This window comes from Bombina bombina, chromosome 5, assembly GCF_027579735.1.
Source record: "Bombina bombina isolate aBomBom1 chromosome 5, aBomBom1.pri, whole genome shotgun sequence".
Lineage (NCBI taxonomy): Eukaryota > Metazoa > Chordata > Amphibia > Anura > Bombinatoridae > Bombina > Bombina bombina.
Genome location: NC_069503.1, coordinates 673776589 through 673797621, shown reverse-complemented (window position 1 = coordinate 673797621; position 21033 = coordinate 673776589). Strand labels below are relative to the sequence as shown.

The 21033-nt window shown below is 37.5% G+C and overlaps 1 protein-coding gene and 1 long non-coding RNA gene across 2 annotated transcripts in view; one reads left to right on the top strand and one right to left on the bottom strand.

The window, feature by feature from the left end:
- Positions 1-21033, top strand: part of LOC128660678 (uncharacterized) — a 331547-nt gene that overhangs the window by 111624 nt on the left and 198890 nt on the right. The gene's annotated exons all lie outside the window — the stretch shown is intronic.
- Positions 18785-21033, bottom strand: part of CDH20 (cadherin 20) — a 195359-nt gene continuing 193110 nt past the window's right edge. The window contains exon 12 of the mRNA XM_053714618.1: positions 18785-20249. Coding sequence (XP_053570593.1) covers positions 19756-20249 — 494 coding nt within the window. The 3' untranslated portion in view covers positions 18785-19755. The remainder of the gene's footprint in view (positions 20250-21033) is intronic.

Here is a 21033-nt window from a genome sequence, read left to right as displayed (position 1 = left end):
CCAAGGGATTATTGCAGAGTCCCTGTCTTACGTGCGCAAACCTAAGAAGTTGCTGTCTCACTACATACATTTTGGATATACTGTTCTCCCCCAAGGAGTCCCAGGGGCCCCAGGTCATGGCGTGGAGGTCCATTTCCTGGCGTGCTCGATATATACGTAGTTTTCCATGGACCAAAGTAGGAGATAAGGTTAACCAGAGCCTGCCAATTGAAGTAAAAATGTTTTAATCAAAAATAAATGCACTAGGCAGTTTTGGGGCTTTAAAGTTGTGGGTAGTTCGCAATATAAAGGTACACATATTATATACACATATATATGTATATATTTATAGAAATGTAAAAATTCTGCCGATTGCAGCAAGAGGTTCTGATGCTGTCTCTGATGGCATCAGAACGAGCACAATGCTTCCAAGCAATGCAAATGTGAACTTGCGTTCGCATTGCGATTTACTTGTAATACCAGCGCACATTATCGTGAGCTGGTATTACTGAGTGGAGCGATAATATCGCTTCCCCTTGAGCCCACTTCCAATATGACTGATGAACATATTAAACAAAACAGGCCCGATAACTGACCCTTGGGAAACACCACTAGTAACTGACTCATCATTTGAATGTTCTACATTAATTGAAGCCATCTGTCTTGTATCCTTAAGCCAAAATTATACCCACTTAACAATCTTAGCATCTACAGTACTTCAAGGCAATACATTTTGTGAATAAGTTTGTTTTGTGGGAAAGTGTACAGCTCCTTCCTATTATTTTAGTTACATGGTTAAAGAAATCAATTTTATAAGTCTAACCTGATCTTCCAGCAAAGAAACCATGCCATCCTTTGTCTTCTAAATTACTGCCTGAATTTAAGACACAAGCCCTTCCTTTAAAACAGTTTCCATTAATTACCCTAATAGATATATAGCTAGGATGTAAAATTCATGCTATTCTTTATAAAAATTAAATTAAATTAAAAAGAACATTAAAAATGTCCACAATAGAGTAGACTGTACTTTTGGGGATATATATATATATATATATATATATATATATATATATATATATATATATATATATATTTATTTTTTCTTTCAACTTTTCATTTTTTTTGTTAATGGCACAGTCTATTGTTTAAATGATAGATATTACCTTTACTACCCACTTCTCAGATTTGCATAACCAACATTGATATATTAATATAAATTAACTGACGGCTAGATTGCGAGTTTTGCAGGAAGGTGAAAAAGCAGCGTTAACAGGTCCTAACGCTGCTTTTTTACGCCCGCTGGTATTACGAGTCTTGCAGGTATAGGTGTACCGCACACTTTTTTGACCTGAACGCAAAGCAACTTACATAAATTTCGTAAAGGCTTTTTTCAAAAAGACTTGCAGCGCGCCGGTATTACGAGTTTGTCCTGGGAGGCCAAAATGTGAGCGGTACACCCTCTACTGCCAATATTCCTAACGCATTTTAAAGTCAGTAGTTATGAGTTTTACGCTACAAAGCTGTAGCATAAAACTCATAACTAAAGTGCTAAAAAGTACACTAACACCCATAAACTATCTATTAACCCCTAATCTGCCGCTTCCGACATCGCCACCACTAGAATAAACTTATTAACCCCTGAACCGCCGCACTCCCGCCTCGCAAACACTAGTTAAATATTATTAACCCCTAATCTGCCGCCCCCAACATTGCCGCCACCTACCTACATTTATTAACCCCTAATCTGCCGTCCCCAACGTCGCTGCCACTATTCTAAATTTATTAACCCTTTAAACCTAAGTCTAACCCTAACACCCCCTAACAAATATAATTTAAATAAATCTAAATAAAATTACTATCATTAACTAAATTATTCCTATTTAAAACTAAATACCTATAAAATAAACCCTAAGGCCTAGATTTGGAGTTCGGCGGTAAAAGGGCTGTTAACGCTCCGCTGGCTTTTTTCTGGCCGCACCATAAATTTAACTCTGGTATCGAGAGTTAAAACAAATGCTGCGTTAGGCTCCAAAAAAGGAGCGTAGGGCATCTTTACCGCAAATGCAACTCTCGATACCAGAGTTGCTTACGGACGCGGCCAGCCTCAAAAACGTGCTCGTGCACGATTCTCCCATAGGAAACAATGGGACTGTTTGAGCTGAAAAAAAACCTAACACCTGCAAAAAAGCAGCGTTCAGCTCCTAACGCAGCCCCATTGTTTCCTATGGGGAAACACTTCCTACGTCTGCACCTAACACCCTAACATGAACCCCAAGTCTAAACACCCCTATCCTTACACTTATTAACCCCTAATCTGCCGCCCCCGCTATCGCTGACCCCTGCATTACAGTTTTAACCCCTAATCTTCCGCTCCGTAAACCGCCGCAACCTACGTTATCCCTATGTACCCCTAATCTGCTGCCCTAACATCGCCGACCCCTATGTTATATTTATTAACCCCTAATCTGCCCCCCACAACGTCGCCGACACCTGCCTACACTTATTAACCCCTAATCTGCCGAGCGGACCTGAGCGCTACTATAATAAAGTTATTAACCCCTAATCCGTCTCACTAACCCTATCATAAATAGTATTAACCCCTAATCTGCCCTCCCTAACATCGCCGACACCTACCTTCAATTATTAACCCCTAATCTTCCGATCGGAGCTCACCGCTATTCTAATAAATGTATTAACCCCTAAAGCTAAGTCTAACCCTAACACTAACACCCCCCTAACTTAAATATAATTTACATATAACGAAATAAATTAACTCTTATTAAATAAATTAATCCTATTTAAAGCTAAATACTTACCTGTAAAATAAACCCTAATATAGCTACAATATAAATTATAATTATATTTTAGCTATTTTAGGATTAATATTTATTTTACAGGCAACTTGGTATTTATTTTAACCAGGTACAATAGCTATTAAATAGTTAATACCTATTTAATAGTTACCTAGTTAAAATAAATACAAAATTACCTGTAAAATAAACCCTAATATAGCTACAATATAAATTATAATTATATTTTAGCTATTTTAGGATTAATATTTATTTTACAGGCAACTTGGTATTTATTTTAACCAGGTACAATAGCTATTAAATAGTTAATACCTATTTAATAGTTACCTAGTTAAAATAAATACAAAATTACCTGTAAAATAAATCCTAACCTAAGATATAATTAAACCTAACACTACCCTATCAATAAAATAATTAAATAAACTACATACAATTACCTACAATTAACCTAACACTACACTATCAATAAATAAATTAAATACAATTGCTACAAATAAATACAATTAAATAAACTAGCTAAAGTACAAAAGATAAAAAAGAACTAAGTTACAGAAAATAAAAAAATATTTACAAACATAAGAAAAATATTACAACAATTTTAAACTAATTACACCTACTCTAAGCCCCCTAATAAAATAACAAAGCCCCCCAAAATAAATAATTCCCTACCCTATTCTAAATTTAAAAAGTTACAAGCTCTTTTACCTTACCAGCCCTGAACAGGGCCCTTTGCGGGGCATGCCCCAAGAATTTCAGCTCTTTTGCCTGTAAAAGAAAACATACAATACCCCCCCCCAACATTACAACCCACCACCCACATACCCCTAATCTAACCCAAACCACCCTTAAATAAACCTAACACTAAGCCCCTGAAGATCTTCCTACCTTGTCTTCACCATACCAGGTTCACCGATCCGTCCTGGCTCCGATATCTTCATCCAACCCAAGCGGGGGCTAGACATCCACTGAAGAAGTCCAGAAGAGGGTCCAAAGTCTTCCTCCTATCCGGCAAGAAGAGGACATCCGGACCGGCAAACATCTTCTCCAAGCGGCATCTTCGATCTTCTTCCATCCGGTGCGGAGCGGGTCCATCTTGAAGCAGGCGACGCGGATCCATCCTCTTCTTCCGATGTCTCCCGACGAATGACGGTTCCTTTAAGGGACGTCATCCAAGATGGCGTCCCTCGAATTCCGATTGGCTGATAGGATTCTATCAGCCAATCGGAATTAAGGTAGGAATTTTCTGATTGGCTGATGGAATCAGCCAATCAGAATCAAGTTCAATCCGATTGGCTGATCCAATCAGCCAATCAGATTGAGCTCGCATTCTATTGGCTGTTCCGATCAGCCAATAGAATGCGAGCTCAATCTGATTGGCTGATTGGATCGGCCAATCGGATTGAACTAGATTCTGATTGGCTGATTCCATCAGCCAATCAGAAAATTCCTACCTTAATTCCGATTGGCTGATAGAATCCTATCAGCCAATCGGAATTCGAGGGACGCCATCTTGGATGACGTCCCTTAAAGGAACCGTCATTCGTCGGGAGACATCGGAAGAAGAGGATGGATCCGCGTCGCCTGCTTCAAGATGGACCCGCTCCGCACCGGATGGAAGAAGATCCAAGATGCCGCTTGGAGAAGATGTTTGCCGGTCCGGATGTCCTCTTCTTGCCGGATAGGAGGAAGACTTTGGACCCTCTTCTGGACTTCTTCAGTGGATGTCTAGCCCCCGCTTGGGTTGGATGAAGATATCGGAGCCAGGACGGATCGGTGATACCTGGATGGTGAAGACAAGGTAGGAAGATCTTCAGGGGATTAGTGTTAGGTTTATTTAAGGGGGGTTTGGGTTAGATTAGGGGTATGTGGGTGGTGGGTTGTAATGTTGGGGGGGGGGTATTGTATGTTTTTTTTAACAGGCAAAAGAGCTGAACTTCTTGGGGCATGCCCCGCAAAGGGCCCTGTTCAGGGCTGGTAAGGTAAAAGAGCTTGTAACTTTTTTAATTTAGAATAGGGTAGGGAATTTATTATTTTGGGGGGCTTTGTTATTTTATTAGGGGGCTTAGAGTAGGTGTAATTAGTTTAAAATTGTTGTAATATTTTTCTTATGTTTGTAAATATTTTTTTATTTTCTGTAACTTAGTTCTTTTTTATTTTTTGTACTTTAGCTAGTTTATTTAATTGTATTTATTTGTAGCAATTGTGTTTATTTAATTTATTGATAGTGTAGTGTTAGGTTAATTGTAGGTAATTGTAGGTAGTTTATTTAATTATTTTATTGATAGGGTAGTGTTAGGTTTAATTATAACTTAGGTTAGGATTTATTTTACAGGTAAATTTGTTATTATTTTAACTAGGTAACTATTAAATAGTTCTTAACTATTTAATAGCTATTGTACCTAGTTAAAATAAATACCAAGTTGCCTGTAAAATAAATATTAATCCTAAAATAGCTATAATATAATTATAATTTATATTGTAGCTATATTAGGATTTATTTTACAGGTAAGTATTTAGCTTTAAATAGGATTAATTTATTTAATAAGAGTTAATTTATTTCGTTAGATTAAAATTATATTTAAGTTAGGGGGGTGTTAGTGTTAGGGTTAGACTTAGCTTTAGGGGTTAATACATTTATTAGAATAGCGGTGAGCTCCGATCGGAAGATTAGGGGTTAATAATTGAAGTTAGGTGTCGGCGATGTTAGGGAGGGCAGATTAGGGGTTAATACTATTTATGATAGGGTTAGTGAGGCGGGTTAGGGGTTAATAACTTTATTATAGTAGCGGTGCGGTCCGCTCGGCAGATTAGGGGTTAATAAGTGTAGGCAGGTGTCGGCGACGTTGAGGGGGGCAGATTAGGGGATAATAAATATAATATAGGGGTCGGCGGTGTTAGGGGTAGCAGATTAGGGGTACATAGGGATAACGTAGGTGGCGGCGCTTTGCGGTCGGAAGATTAGGGGTTAATTATTTTAAGTAGCTGGCGGCGATGTTGTGGGGGGCAGATTAGGGGTTAATAAATGTAATATAGGGGTCGGCGGGGTTAGGGGCAGCAGATTAGGGGTACATAAGTATAACGTAGGTGGCGGTCGGAAGATTAGGGGTTAAAATTTTTAATCGAGTGGCGGCGATGTGGGGGGACCTCGGTTTAGGGGTACATAGGTAGTTTATGGGTGTTAGTGTACTTTAGGGTACAGTAGTTAAGAGCTTTATAAACCGGCGTTAGCCAGAAAGCTCTTAACTCCTGCTATTTTCAGGCGGCTGGAATCTTGTCGTTAGAGCTCTAACGCTCACTGCAGAAACGACTCTAAATACCAGCGTTAGAAAGATCCCATTGAAAAGATAGGCTACGCAAATGGCGTAGGGGGATCTGCGGTATGGAAAAGTCGCGGCTGTAAAGTGAGCGTTAGACCCTTTAATCATTGACTCCAAATACCAGCGGGCGGCCAAAACCAGCGTTAGGAGCCTCTAACGCTGGTTTTGACGGCTACCGCCGAACTCTAAATCTAGGCCTAAGCTAGTTACAATATAACTAATAGTTACATTGTAGCTAGCTTAGGGTTTATTTTTATTTTACAGGCAAGTTTGTATTTTTTTTTTAACTAGGTAGAATAGTTACTAAATAGTTATTAACTATTTAATAACTACCTAGCTAAAATAAATACAAATTGACCTGTAAAATGAAACCTAACCTAAGTTACACTAACACCTAACACTACACTACAATTAAATAACTTACCTAAATTAAATACAATTAAATAAATTAAATACAATTAGCTAAATTACAAAAAAAAACACTAAATTACAGAAAATAAAAAACAAATTACAAGATATTTAAACTAATTACACCTAATCTAAGAGCCCTATCAAAATAAAAAAGCCCCCCAAAATAAAATAAAAAACCCTAGCCTAAACTAAACTATCAATAGCCCTTACAAGGGCCTTTTGAGGGGCATTGCCCCAAAGAAATCAGCTCTTTTACCTGAAAAAGAAATACAAACAACCCTCCCAACAGTAAAACCCACCACCCACACAACCAACCCCCCAAATAAAACCCTAACTAAAAAAATCTAAGCCAATAGGATTTTTTCAACCTTATTTCCAATTGGCTGATAGAATTCTATCAGACAATCGGAATCTAAGGGACGCCATCTTGGATGACATCATTTAAAGGTACCTTCATTCACCAAGAAGACGTCAATTGAAGAGTATGCTCCGCGCCGGATGTCTTGAAGATAGAGTCTCTCCGCGTCGGAAGGATGAAGATAGAAGAGGCCGTCTGGATGAAGACTTCTGCCTGTCTGGAGGTCCACTTCTGCCGGCTTCGTTGAGGACATCTTGCTGCTTGGATGAAGACTTCTCTTGGTAGTGTTAGGATTTTTTAAGAGTGTATTGGGTGGGTTTTATTTTTAGGTTAGGGCTTTGGGCAGCAATAGAGCTAAATGCCCTTTAAGGGCAATGCCCATCCAAATGCCCTTTTCAAGGCAATGGGGAGCTTAGGTTATTTTAGTTAGGGTTTTATTTGTGGGGTTGGTTGTGTGGATGGTGGGTTTTACTGTTGGGGGGGTTGTTTGTATTTTTTTTCAGGTAAAAGAGCTGATTTCTTTGGGGCAATGCCCCGCAAAAGGCCCTTTGAAGGGCTATTGATAATTTAGTTTAGGCTAGGTTTTTTTTAATTTGGGGGGGGGGGCTTTTCTATTTTAATAGGGCTCTTAGATTAGGTGTAATTAGTTTAAATATCTTGTCATTTTTTTTATTTTATGTAATTTAGTCTTTGTTTTTTTTGTAATTTAGCTAATTGTATTTAATTTATTTAATTGTATTTCATTTAGGTAATTTATTTAATTGTAGTCAGTAACGTGCGGTGAGGTCAGAGGTTGGTGAGGCAATGGATATGATACACCCGATAAGCACATATATGATCCCAATAGAGCTAGCTTAAATTTATGATTAAATTAGCAGGTTGCACAATGATTATTATCATTCTTTACAAAACACGAGAGAGTGAGGGGAAAAAGAGAGGGAGAGGGGAGAAAGAGAGGGAGGGAGAGGGTGGGAGGGTAGAGAGACAAAGAGAGGGAGTGGTGAGAAGGAAGGAGAGAGAGAGGGAGGGGGAGAGAAAGTGGGAGAGAAGGAGGGGAAGATAGAGGGGGAGAGAGAGACAGAAAGGGGAGAGAGAGAAAGAGAGGGGAGAGAGAAAGAAAGAGAGGGGAGAGAGAGAAGGGGCGAGAGAGAGAGAGAGAGGGGGGAAGATAGAGGGGGAGAGAGAGACAGAAAGGGGAGAGAGAGAAGGGGCGAGAGAGAGAGAGAGAGGGGGGGTGAGATAGAGAGAGAGAGGAGGGAAGAGAAGAGGAAGGGGAGAGAAGGAGAGGGAGGGGGAGAGAAAGAGAGGGAGGGAGGGATGGGAAGGAGGGGGAGAGAAAGAGAAGGAGGGAGGGATGGGAAGGAGGGAGAGATGGAGAGGGAGGGGAGAGAGAGAGATGGGGAAGGGAGGGAGGAAGAGAGGGAGGTGGTGGAGGGGAAGATAGAAGGGGAGAGAGAGAGAGAAAGGGGAGAGAGAGAAAGAGAGGGGAGAGATAAAGAGATTACAAATGTGCACAAAGATGTGCAAGGCAGCTGTTACCCAGCAGGGCCACCCTTAGAATTTGTGGGGCCCTGGGCAAAACAAACTTGCAGGGCCCCCAGCCCAGACCCTTTTTTCCCCACCCCTGTATCTCCTGCCCACTGTATGGACCACCCCAGTCCCAACCCAAAGTTATATATACACACATACATATCTCACATGCTCCCTTTTACACACACACACACACACACACACTTTCACACACACACAGACTGTCACTCCCTTTTACACACAGACACACACACTCACTCTCAGCCTTTTACACAATTTCAGACACACACAAACTCTCTCACTCTCGCTTCTTTTTATACACAGACTATCTCACTCTTACTCCCTATTACACACACAAACTCACTCTCTTTTACACACTCAGACACAGTTTCTCTCACTCTATTTACACACAAACACACACACAGACGCTCTCTCTCACTCCTTTTTACACACACACTCTCAGACACACGCTCTCTTAATATCACTCCCTTTTACACACAGACTCTCAGACATGCATAGACTCTCTTTCACACTACCTTTTACACACACACACACACAATTTCAGACACAAACTCTCTCATTCTCTTTTACACACAGAGACTCTCACACAGACTTAATTTCGCTCCCTTTTACACACACACTCTCAGACTCACACAAACTCTCTTAATCTCACTCACTTTTACACACAAACGCAGACACACACAGACTCTCTCACTCTGACACACAGTTTATTTAACAGTACCATAACTATTAAAGAGCTACAATACATGTATCTGGGTTTAGTTAACCCCCTTCCCATTAACAATAGAAAATCTGTTAAAAAGTGACATCAGCATACCTATATCTTTATTGCATTTACTTTAATATATATATATATATATATATATATATATATATATATATATATACATACACACACAGTATATACACACACTCTCCACACTATATATATATATATATATATATATATATATATATATATATATATATATATATACATAACAGGCTTTGCTCATTACAATTTTAGTACCTCAGCTGTCATTTGGAAGCCAAAGGGTTAAACCAGAAGAAGGAGGAATGTAGTGCTTGACCTATGGAGCTAAATCAACATTCACAGAAAATAGGGATCTCTTGTTCCTGTCAAAAGCTACAATACAAGGAAGAGGGAGACCTGCCACTGCTTAAACAGCAACACATAATGCACTGACCCAACAAGTAAACCCCTCCCACAAAAAATAAAAAACGATGTGCACCATAACTGCAGGAGGGATTATAGTTACACATGTAGAAAAGCAGCACTCTTTCTTCAATTAAGGATATTAGAGACACCAAGTTTTACAAAAGTTTCTGACTGAGTATGCAAGGAAACAGAATGCAGCATGATCCTTCTTAGCTATGCTTATATGGACAACTGTAAAAAACAGAAACAAAGGCGCCACATGTGTAGATCAATGGATACCAAGATGTAAATCTGGACAAGACACAGATGTCCAGATTTACATCTTGGTATCCATTGATCTACACATGTGGCGCCTTTGTTTCTGTTTTTTACAGTTGTCCATATAAGAAAATTACATCACTTGTGAAGTGAAGACTGAGAGCTGCCTTCTTCATTTTTCCCTTGTTCAGACGGACTTTATTTGGGACTTTTTATTTGCACCATTTATTGGACTTCTTCCAGTATAACGTGTGTATTTTTACATATATACATTTGTATTTTTATTTTTATTGTCTGATCTACATATCATATTAATTTTCCAACCTAGTTTATATATGATTTTAACAATTTATATATGATTTTAACACTAGGACCACCCATACCACTTGCATAGTAAGCGCCTCCTATAGGTTATCTGTGACACCCAGTCACAGAGTTTCCAGTTTGTAGTTCTTAGCTATGCTGGCTGCCCTGCTGTCTCACTCTCTGCTTGTGGGTATTCCTCTGATCACTCTCTCTATATGCTGCCTACTATTGAGTCAATTGCCCCCTTACTGCAAGTCAATTGCCCCCTTACTCCCACCCCACCACTTTTAAACATTTTGCACAAAGTCAGCATTCACTCACATAAAGCTGGGGGTGCTCAGACGTGCTCAGATGTGCTAGCTGTCACAAGGGGAGTTGATAAAAGCAGCAGCACCGTTAAAATTGCACAATGCATATTTTTTCCAACAGGGATAAAATACACTTAGCAATTTTAACAGTGCTGCTGCTAGAGTTGTTTCAGAAATTCAGAATATTTTCACAGTTCAGAGACACATTTGCAGCATGCACACTGCACAGTTAGAACAGAGGTGCCAGATTTTTACGTTGGAACACTCTCACAAGTGGGAGATTAGACAGGGATGCATTGTCATTAACCCTTCAGCTGCCTTGAAAACAAGATTGCCCATGCTGATAAGTTTTTTTTTAGTACTTACTCCTCCTGAGTCTTCTCTCCTCCACGCCACCACACTGCAGAAGCACCGCACACCACCTCCAGGTCCCAGGACCTCCTCCACACTCCACAATTGCAGCTGCTGAATCCTGACTCACTGAGCACTGCAGTGAGCTGATCAGCTGAGCCCTTTGAATTTTTTCAGCTGAAGGGCAGGGAGGGCATTACGGGCACGCACGCAGTTGCAGCAGCTCTACCTCCTATGGTCAGTCTCCCACTCTTCCCGCCTGAATTAAACAGCCCGGCGCGATGTCACATGACCCACAGTCACTCTGTCAATCAGCAGGTATGCCTCCCCGCAGTGCTGAATGCTGATTGGCTGAGTGATCTAGCTCATCATGGAGGCGGTTTTGAGAACCGCCTCCAATGGAGCTACTACGAGGGCCCGGCGAGTCACCAGTGGGTGGCGCAGCTCTAAGTGAGCAGAGGATTGGTATTTTAGATCGATGTTGCGCAATTAATGGAGGGCAGCAGACCGGCTCACTGCCTCCTAATTGCGCAACAATGGATGCTATGATAATTTTGACTGCTGCGCTAGCGCAGTAAAATAAAATAATTATGATGTGGGTAAAATCACCATCGGGGGGTGGTACCCTTGGTGCGGGGGTGGGTGTGGCCAAAAAAGAATAAGAAAAAGTATACTTATTTTTATTTTTAATAAATATTATTTGAAATCTGTTTTTTTCCCTGATTGGACAGGGGAGGTGCTGCCTCCCCTGCCTCCTATTACTGCACGTCACTTGTAGTGTAGTGTTAGGTGTTAGTGTAACTTAGGTTAGGTTTTATTTTACAGGTCAATTTGTATTTATTTTAGCTAGGTAGTTATTAGATAGTTAATAACTATTTAGTAACTATTCTACCTAGTTAAAATAAATAAAAAACTTGCCTGTGAAATTAAAATTAACCCTAAGCTTAGGGTTTATTTTATAGGTAAGTATTTAGTTTTAAATAGGAATCATTTAGTTAATGATAGTAATTTTATTTAGATTTATTTAAATTATATTTAAGTTAGGGGGGATTAGGGTTAGACTTAGGTTTAGGGGTTAATAAATTTAGAATAGTGGCAGTGACATTGGGGGCGGCAGATTTGGGGTTAATAAATGTAGGTAGGTTGCGGCAACATTGGGTTAGGGAGATTAGGGATTAATAAGTATAATGTAGGTGGCGGCGATGTCCGGAGTGGCAGATTAGGGGTTAATAGGTAGAATGTAGGTGTCGGCAATGTCGGGGGTGGCAGATTAGGGGTTAATAAGTGTAAGATTAGGGGTGTTTAGACTAGGGGTTCATGTTAGGGTGTTAGGTGTAAACATAAAATGTGTTTCCCCATAGGAATCAATGGGGCTGCGTTACTGAGCTTTACGCTGCTTTTTGGCAGGTGTTAGACTTTTTCTCATCCGGCTGTCCCCATTGATGTCTATGGGGAAATCGTGCACAAGCACGTATAACCAGCTCACCACTCACTTAAGCAGCGCTGGTATTGGAGTGCAGTGTGTGTGAGTGCAACACCAACTGCACAACTCTCTGATCACAGCTCCAATGTTATTCTTCCTAGCACAACAGAAACAGCACAAGTTGAGCCACCCAGTAGATTCTCAAGATATGGACGGAGAATCAAGCCAAAGTATTGGGAAGATTATGACGCTACATAACTGTGTGCTTTGTTTGTTTGTTTGTTTTTGTGCTTGTTTTTTTTTTAAATGTATATTCCTTTATATCTAATATATATTGTTTTATTTTTTATTTATTTTTAAGAAGGGAGATGTAATGAATATATCATAATGGTTTGTTCCAGTTGTTGCTGTTTATATTTGTTGCAGTTCATATATTCTAACACTAGGGACAAGCATGAGGCATAACAGTGAAATGGGTGTGTTATCTTCAGTTAATAAAAAGTTCTTGAAGTTGAACAATGGTGCCTTCATGAGTTCTGTGCATTCTATAACAGGAGATCTTTACAGTGTGGAGCTCAATTTTGCTCTATGCTCACTTCTTGCCTGTTAACACCGGGTTTGTAAAAACCCGTAATACCAGTGCTATAGGTAAGTGAGCGGTGAGAATAATGTCCAAGTTAGCACCACACCCCTCATAACGCAAAACTCGTCATCTAGGCGTGAAATTGTAGAAGGCAATGTCAATGGAGAAAGTGTTTGGGCAACTAAAGAAAATGAAGGAAAACAGGTGTTTATATTAGGGGCGGTATACAGGCCTCCATTACAGGAAGAAGCATCAGATCAACTATTAATTGATGAAATAGCCAGAATTGCAATAAAGGGCGAGGTTATAGTAGTGGGGGACTTAAATATGCATTATGTAGACTGGGAAGTACCAGTTGCTAAATCAACTAGAAGTAAGTATATTCTGCAATCTTTGCAAGGGGAATGTCTTGTACAACTAGTAAAAGAACCAACAGATAAAGGTGCTATATTAGATTAAGTACTTTCAAAAAGTGATATAGCATCTCAAGTGTCTGTGGGTGAGAACTTATGCTCTGGTGATCAACAGTTTGTGTTGTTTTCATATAGAGTACATATAGATTGATCCAAAATTATATGAGCCTAAGAGAATATAGGAGGGGGATGTGACATATTAAGCCATAAAGCTCTACATAAACATTGGTGTCTAGTCTATTATACACCAGCCTCCTTTCCACTTGCCAGACCCCCACAATTTAGGCTCAGTACAAAGGAAGTGATTCACTGGTGCCCCTCTCTTACTTTACTTTCTCTCTAGCTTTACAGTAACTTGCTGAGTAGGGGCGCACTAGTACAGTAAAGATACATAATCATTGCAAAGCTTACTGTAAATACTTTTAAAAATATATATACTACAATTAATATATAAGAGCATACAAATCAATTTCCAAATCTTGTTAGCATACAATAAAAATAGGGATAGTTGGTTGGTCTGCATTTATGTTACTTTAACAAATGATGATAATGAGGAATTGTGAAAATTCAATATTCCCAGCAGCAACTTAGGAGAGAAAAGTCCTGGGGAGCAAAAGGATAACATAGAAAGGAGGGAGGAGAGAAAATGGAAAAAGAAGGAAGAAAAAAAAGGTATGAAGTGCATGAGAGATGTAGGGAGTAGACAGAAACAGGGTGAAGATACAGTAACAATTATAAAGAGGGGATGAGAGAGCAGAGGAGGAGGGGAAAAAGAGGAGGGGAGAAAAGAGAAAGAAGAGGAGCGGAAAAAAAGTGAAAAATGATAAGGGGAGGGGGGAAAGAGAAAAGGGAAGATAAAAGAGGAGAAGCTAGGCACAATTAAGTAATCAAATAGGTGGAAGGGGAAAAAAAGAAAGGTGAAGTAAGAAAACTGAGAAGCCGTGATAAAAGCAGGGGGAAGGAGAAGATAAATAAACGAGAGGTGGGCAATAAGGGATAAGGAGGAGCGAGCAGAGGAAGAAGGAAAGAGATTAGATAGAAGAAAGAAGGGGGAGTATACAGAACTTTGTCAATGTGGATGAACAGGTTTATAATTTTTGTTTCACATTCCTAAATTATACCGTGTATAAAATTCCTTTCTTTGCTTTAATATTTTTTATTATTATTTTTGTATTAAAGAGATATTACACCAGACGTGATTTATTTTTCAGCCTGTTGTAAATGTTTCACTATCCTCTTTTCTTTTACACATTATTTTTTTTTACCATTTAACTATACATTGTGTGGCTACCTAAGTCCCTACTAAACAATATGTATTTCATGCTAATTGAGATCTACATTTATTTTTTGGAGTATGGAGTAAACTAAACACCTAGGAGATAAGTGATTAAAAGCAAAACTTGGTAATAAGATAATTAGATTAAAAAGTAAAATAAATATAAAAAAAATTAGGACAAGGTATCTCAAACGTTAGATGCATTATACACTACAGTGGTGATTACCAGTGTATAGATACAATGCTTGGATGAATGTAATATAATATAGCTTTTTGAACATTTTAAGTATGTCACTTAAAATTATGGAAGTGTAGGAATCTTTGCCCAGCAGCCTGAGATATTCTAAAGCCATGGTTCTCAGCCATGTCCTCAAGATCACAGTGACTGACACAACAATCATTTGATTTTATTGATTATGGGTATTGGCCATTCTTGTCCTACTGGCTTTATTTTTTGGATGGACTAGAAAACTACTTGTCTAATTTGAAAAATTAAAACAATCCTAAAAGAAATTGTTCTACTTACCTAATGATGCATACTTAAAGTGCAACACTATGTTAACGGTTATAGAGACTTCTTTCAGCCACCTTTAGTACTTCATTCCACAAAATCAATGGTGCTTTTGAAAGTAAAAAGGAACTAACACAAGCCACCTATGCAGTAAAAGATCATCTTTTATAGAGAAAACAATTGGGATGAGTAACATTAAAGGGACGCTGAACCCAAAAAATTTTCTTTCATGATTCAGATAGAGCATGTAATTTTAAACCACTTTCTAATTTATTCCTATTATCAATTTTTCTTCGTTCTCTTGCTATTTTTATTTTAAAAAGAAGACATCTAAGCTTTTTTTTTAATTCAGACTATGGACAGCACTTTTTTATTGGTGGATGAGTTTATCCACCGATCAGCAAGAACAATCCAGGTTGATCACCAAACATGGGCCGGCATCTAAACTTACTTTCTTGCATTTCAAATAAAGATTCCAAGAGAATGAAGAAAATTTGATAATAGGGGTAAATTAGAAAGTTGCTTAAAATGTCATGCTCTATCTGAATCACGAAAGAAAAAAATTTGGGTACAGTGTCCCTTTAAGCTCCACACAAGTAAAATGTTTTATTTTTGATCTAAGAAAAAAAAAACATAGGATGTTCAATGATCCATAGAATCAACAATAAGACCAACTCACTTAACAGAACTTGATACAGAAAGACATCTCTTTTGTCTTAAAGTCCATATTTGTACAACATTGTGAGCCTACTAATGCTGTATACAACAAAATTTGTTTTTCACCAGAAAGTGCCCAATATTTAACCCCTTTGCTTCTAAGCCTTTTTCACACCCCTGTGCTAAGATGATATTGATCCTTTTTTGCTACTTACATTTCAACACGTTAGTCATATTTCATTGACAGACTTACACACATTATATATCATTTCTTTCCGCAGGACCAGCAGAAGATTCAGAATATGCAATTATTATATTTATATTTTATTGTGAATGAGAAGGCTGCAACACAAAATGCTAAAAATATATATTTTTGTTATAATATTAGAAAATAACACTGGAAATAGCCAGGTTACCACTGTTGCTACTGTGATCACCTTACTAAATTGTTATCAATGGCATTTAAAGTTGTATGAGGGGTCCATTCAGGCTTTTGGGGGTTGTAATAAAAATTAGAAGGGCACTTGTTCTAGAGTAGAAATAAAAGCATTTTTTGCCAGGTGATCACTGTTACCACAATGATCACCTACCTGGCTATAGAGACAAAATGAACATACTTTTTTTTTTAATGGGACTTGTCCACTATAAAAAAAATGTTTTGTGACTCTAAAAACATGTTCACATTTTCATTATATATATCCCTAAAGCTATACTTAAGAGTACAACCTTGTATACTTGGTACTTTTCAAGACCCCTACCATTAAAAAAGTAGGCAATTCTATTTCAAATGAGAGGTCTTCCTCGTCTGTAGCTGGGTTAAAGGTTTTTAACTACCTCATCCTATCCATCTCCCTTACCAGCTATAGAGGCCCTGCCCCTTTGTGAAGTCACCACACATTTGTGATGGACACTTCCTTTGATGGCTTGGGAGTGGTGTCCACTAGGCCATCAATGATCCCCAGCCTATAGTGCGGGGGATCTTCAAAAACAGCTTCTAACCGGCCATTCCCCTGCTTGACAAGGATGCCTCGTCATGTGCCCACAGGCTGGTTAAAGAGACGGTAAACGGTTTGTAATTATTGACATTTCTGTTGTGTTGCTATAACATAACACACCAGCCAAGTCTAAACTTTTTTTTAAATAAATTAACATTGTTTTTACTATAATTAATTTTTAATAGCCAAATTCAACCCACTATTTGCCTTGTTTGGAGGTGTCAATCTAGGCTTTAGTCCACAGACAACAAGACTAGCCAATTTCATAATGTTAGTATAAAGAACATTGCTCTGCAGTTGTTAAGTCAGCGGTGTGCATTTCAAGTTTTGATAATTGGACATTGTTTTATTTTCAGAGAACTTACATGAAAAGGGGCAACATAAATAATGAAAATATATTGCAAATTTGTTTCATTATGTTTTATATAAATATCTCAATGTGTTTACTGTCCCTTTAAGGAGTACTGTTATTTCCTTAAGAGTATGCATCCCCCATGCTCTTTACATGGCAACATTTAAAGGGACATGAAACACAAACATTCTATTTCATGATTCCGATAGATACAATTCTAAACAACTCAAATTTACTTCTACTGTCTAATATGCTTAGTTCTCTAGATATCCTTTGTTGAAAAGCTAGTTAGACTCAGGAGCTGGGAGCTAGCTGCTGATTGGTGGTTGCCCATATATGCCTCTTTTCATTGGCTTACCAATGTGTTCAGCTACCAAGAGAATGAAGCAAAATTGATAATAGAACTAAATTGAAAAATTGTTTAAAATGATATGTTCTATTTAAATCACAAAACCAAAAAAATTAATGGAAGTACTGGCTCAGTTTTGTTCAGAACAGTTATTCTAAAACTGTACGCTCTGTAAATATAGTGGTATTTTTTGTAGGATTAGCGTGTTCTACAATATACTCATTGTATAGTCCCCAAATACGCACATCCTCGTGAAAAGTGGCTTACAGGGACCAAGAATATAGCAGCTGTAGTAGAAGTTGTATCATGTTGGAACCTAACTGTGGTTCACCAGGGGACTTATACACATTTTACAGTAAAGGGGAAATTTCAGGGTCCTGGTAAATATATTTCTTGGGAGTAATTATTGGGTCCTGATTTAATTAAAGGGACACTAAAGTCAAAATTAAACTTTCATAATCCAGCTAGAACCTGCAATTTTAAGTGACTTCCCACTTTACTTCCATTGTCAAACTGTGTAGTCTTTAGATTTGCACACTTCCTGATGCACCAGATACTAGTAAAAAAGTGCAAAAGATCACAGTATATATATATATATATATATATATATATATATATATATGCACAAGTTTTTGGGATCCAAGCACTCACTGTTAGTGGTATGCGCCTGGGTGCACTCTATGGTGAATAGGTAGAAACTTCTCAAAAGGAAGAGGCACTCACAGGTCTTAAGCAAAAAGTACTTTTATTAGTTCATAGGTTCAGTCAATGTTTCGGTCCTCGCAGGGACCGTTGTCAAGACTGTTTTCCAATATCACAGTGTCAGGCGGTCAGCGGTGAGACCGCCTGACACTGTGATATTGGAAAACCTATGAACCTATGAACTAATAAAAGTACTTTTTGCTTATTAAGACCTGTGAGTGCCTCTTCCTTTTGAGAAGTTTATATATATATATATATATATATATATATATATATGGGTCTGTGAATGGTTGATAGCTGTCACATGATACAGAGAGCCAGCAAACTTAAATACATTTTGAAATTTGTCAGAAAAAAAATCTACTACTCATTTAAAATTAAGAGTTAAGTGCTATTATATTGTCTTTTTATTATGCATTTTATGATTACACTATTCTACTGTATTTAATAGTTCTTTAATACTTTTTAAATCATAAAACTCTTTAATGGTTTACTTAGTCCTTAAATCGCCGATATATTGGAATAGTGGGACTCTATGGGATCTAAGTATGCAATAAATTAATTAGTTCAACAATATAATGGCTTCTTTTCTGCTTAACATTTTGAAACAAAAACATTGATTTTACAAAGCAACTATTAGTTTCCACATATGTATATAATCATTTGTTTGGCTGTGGTATCTAAAAAAGTGAAACATTACAGAACACATCAGACATCGGTTCAAATTTTTATTAAAGAAGTGCTAAAGTACTGGACATTCAGTACATAATATTTCATTACCAAAATTATTGACAAATGTACAAAACAAACATATTCTTACAACTTTTTTGTCTTTTGCAATTTTTTCAGCTAGTTTATTTAACGTACAATTATGTAAACAATCCTTGGGTTGAACTGACTGAGTAGGATAGCCCTCTAACCTACAATACAGTGTACTTTCATTAAATTAGGTATTTGGCTTTCAAATATAGCATCTAATATTTGCTTTTGGCACATTGAAATGACACAGATTTTAACAGACCATATGGCCTATATTATTATTTTTTTATTATTTTTTTGCAGAGAGATGTCGCTGGATAAGTTTTACATGAAAATAAAAGAGAGAGATGTTAGTTTATTATTGCAGATTGCTTACTAATAAATATAATACTGGGAATAGGAATGTATGTCCCCTTTCTTGCATTGTATAGATTCAAATTGGCAACAAAATATTTAAAATTTATATTAATATTTTATTTACAAAGGGATATATTTTTGGGGTGCACAAATAATTTATTATCTCACATATTTCCCTTTAGATAACTATAATTCCAATGTCTGTGTTTCAAAGAAGCTGTTGACAAAGATGTAAATATGTCAGTGTTGTATAAAAATATATGCCATATTAATCTGGGACTTCCTTTTTTAAAACTACTAATAGTCCATTAGAACTGGGAAATGGCGTCTTCTTTTTCATATCATCAACATTATCAATAACATTCTTACACATGTTCTTAAATTTTTTTGAGCAAATAAAGCTGATCCAGAGCAAACTCATGTTTTGTCCACTTCTAGGGATGTTGTCTTTAATTGTTCTTATGTGTTGTATCCTCAGTAAATTGCCTAATGAAAATGGATCCAGTTTGGTTGGGGGCTTGAGGCCCTGCATAAAAAAGATACTTCTTTCTTTAGTTTTCTAAATCTTTTTCACAAAGATCCATTAGCATCCTTGGCACCGTACATCTCAGCAAGCTTTTTAAACCGAGGACCCCAGTCATTAAGATAGTCATAACTCTGATCTGAGTCTGTGCTGAATGACTGTAAAGAACTAAGAGATTGGGCTACGGATCCCTCTCCTTCAAACATATATGTTTGGAGCGAATCAAAGGGAGGAGAACAAACATCCGTATCAGCTTCAAAGAGTTTAGCTAACATGTAGCTATGTACGTTGTTGTTCATTATACATGTCTGAGGCACATAGCGTGAAAGGCTCTCAATTTCTGGTTGCATGTCTTGTCTACTCTTCCCAATATGTGCTTCCCTTGGATTCCACATAGCTGCAATATCAAAGGCTTCTGTATCTTCCTCTCCTCCTCCTTCATCGTCATATCTAACAATATTTTCATGGACGTTGTCTTCTTCATCGATTGTGTAGGGCTGTTTTCTGTGCCTTCTTGTAGATAAGATAAGTAAAACCAATACTGCAAGAAGCAAAAAAAAAATTATATATAGTGTGTATTGTCTAAAACATTTTGTAAAAATAAATAAATGAATAAATACAGAAATTCAATTATGAAAAATAATTTGTGAAAAAAAAGTAAAACAATTACAAAGCAATATTTAAAGCAAACATTTTAATATGAAACCATAACATAGTGAATTTTACAAAATATTCCTGTTGTGGTTTGACTGTTTGACTCTAGTGTTGAAAATGCAATAGAATTGTTTGGTATAATTGTTTCCCATATCTGTTGTATGCATTGCAGTTAATAAAGGTTAATGAGAAAGCTGAACAGGTTGTATTAAAACAAACCCATTTTTATATGAGCCATATCTACTGAGAATTTCAGAGAATAAAATTACCCACTGACAACTAATTTACATGCATGTACCAACAGATTAGAGACCACAAATTCTACTTTATAATGCAACAGCTGCCATAGTGTGTTAATAAGACCCAGAGATGCCATGAACGGAACATGAACTATAAAGCAACTTGACAGCTTAGTTTCTAGAGACTGTAAAATATAAACTGTGTGTGTTTGGAGGGGGCAGCGAGAAAAAGAATGTGTAAGGGAATTGCTCCTTTAGAAAACTATTCCACAGAACATTATCTCTAAAGCTATATCAATCACTAACTCTCCTTTATTTTTTTGCTTTTGGTACCATAGATCATATGATCACCTATTGTACAGCTAGTGTTTAATATGCACAATTTATGAAAATTGAGAGTAATTACAAACAGTCATTTGCAAAGACTATAAC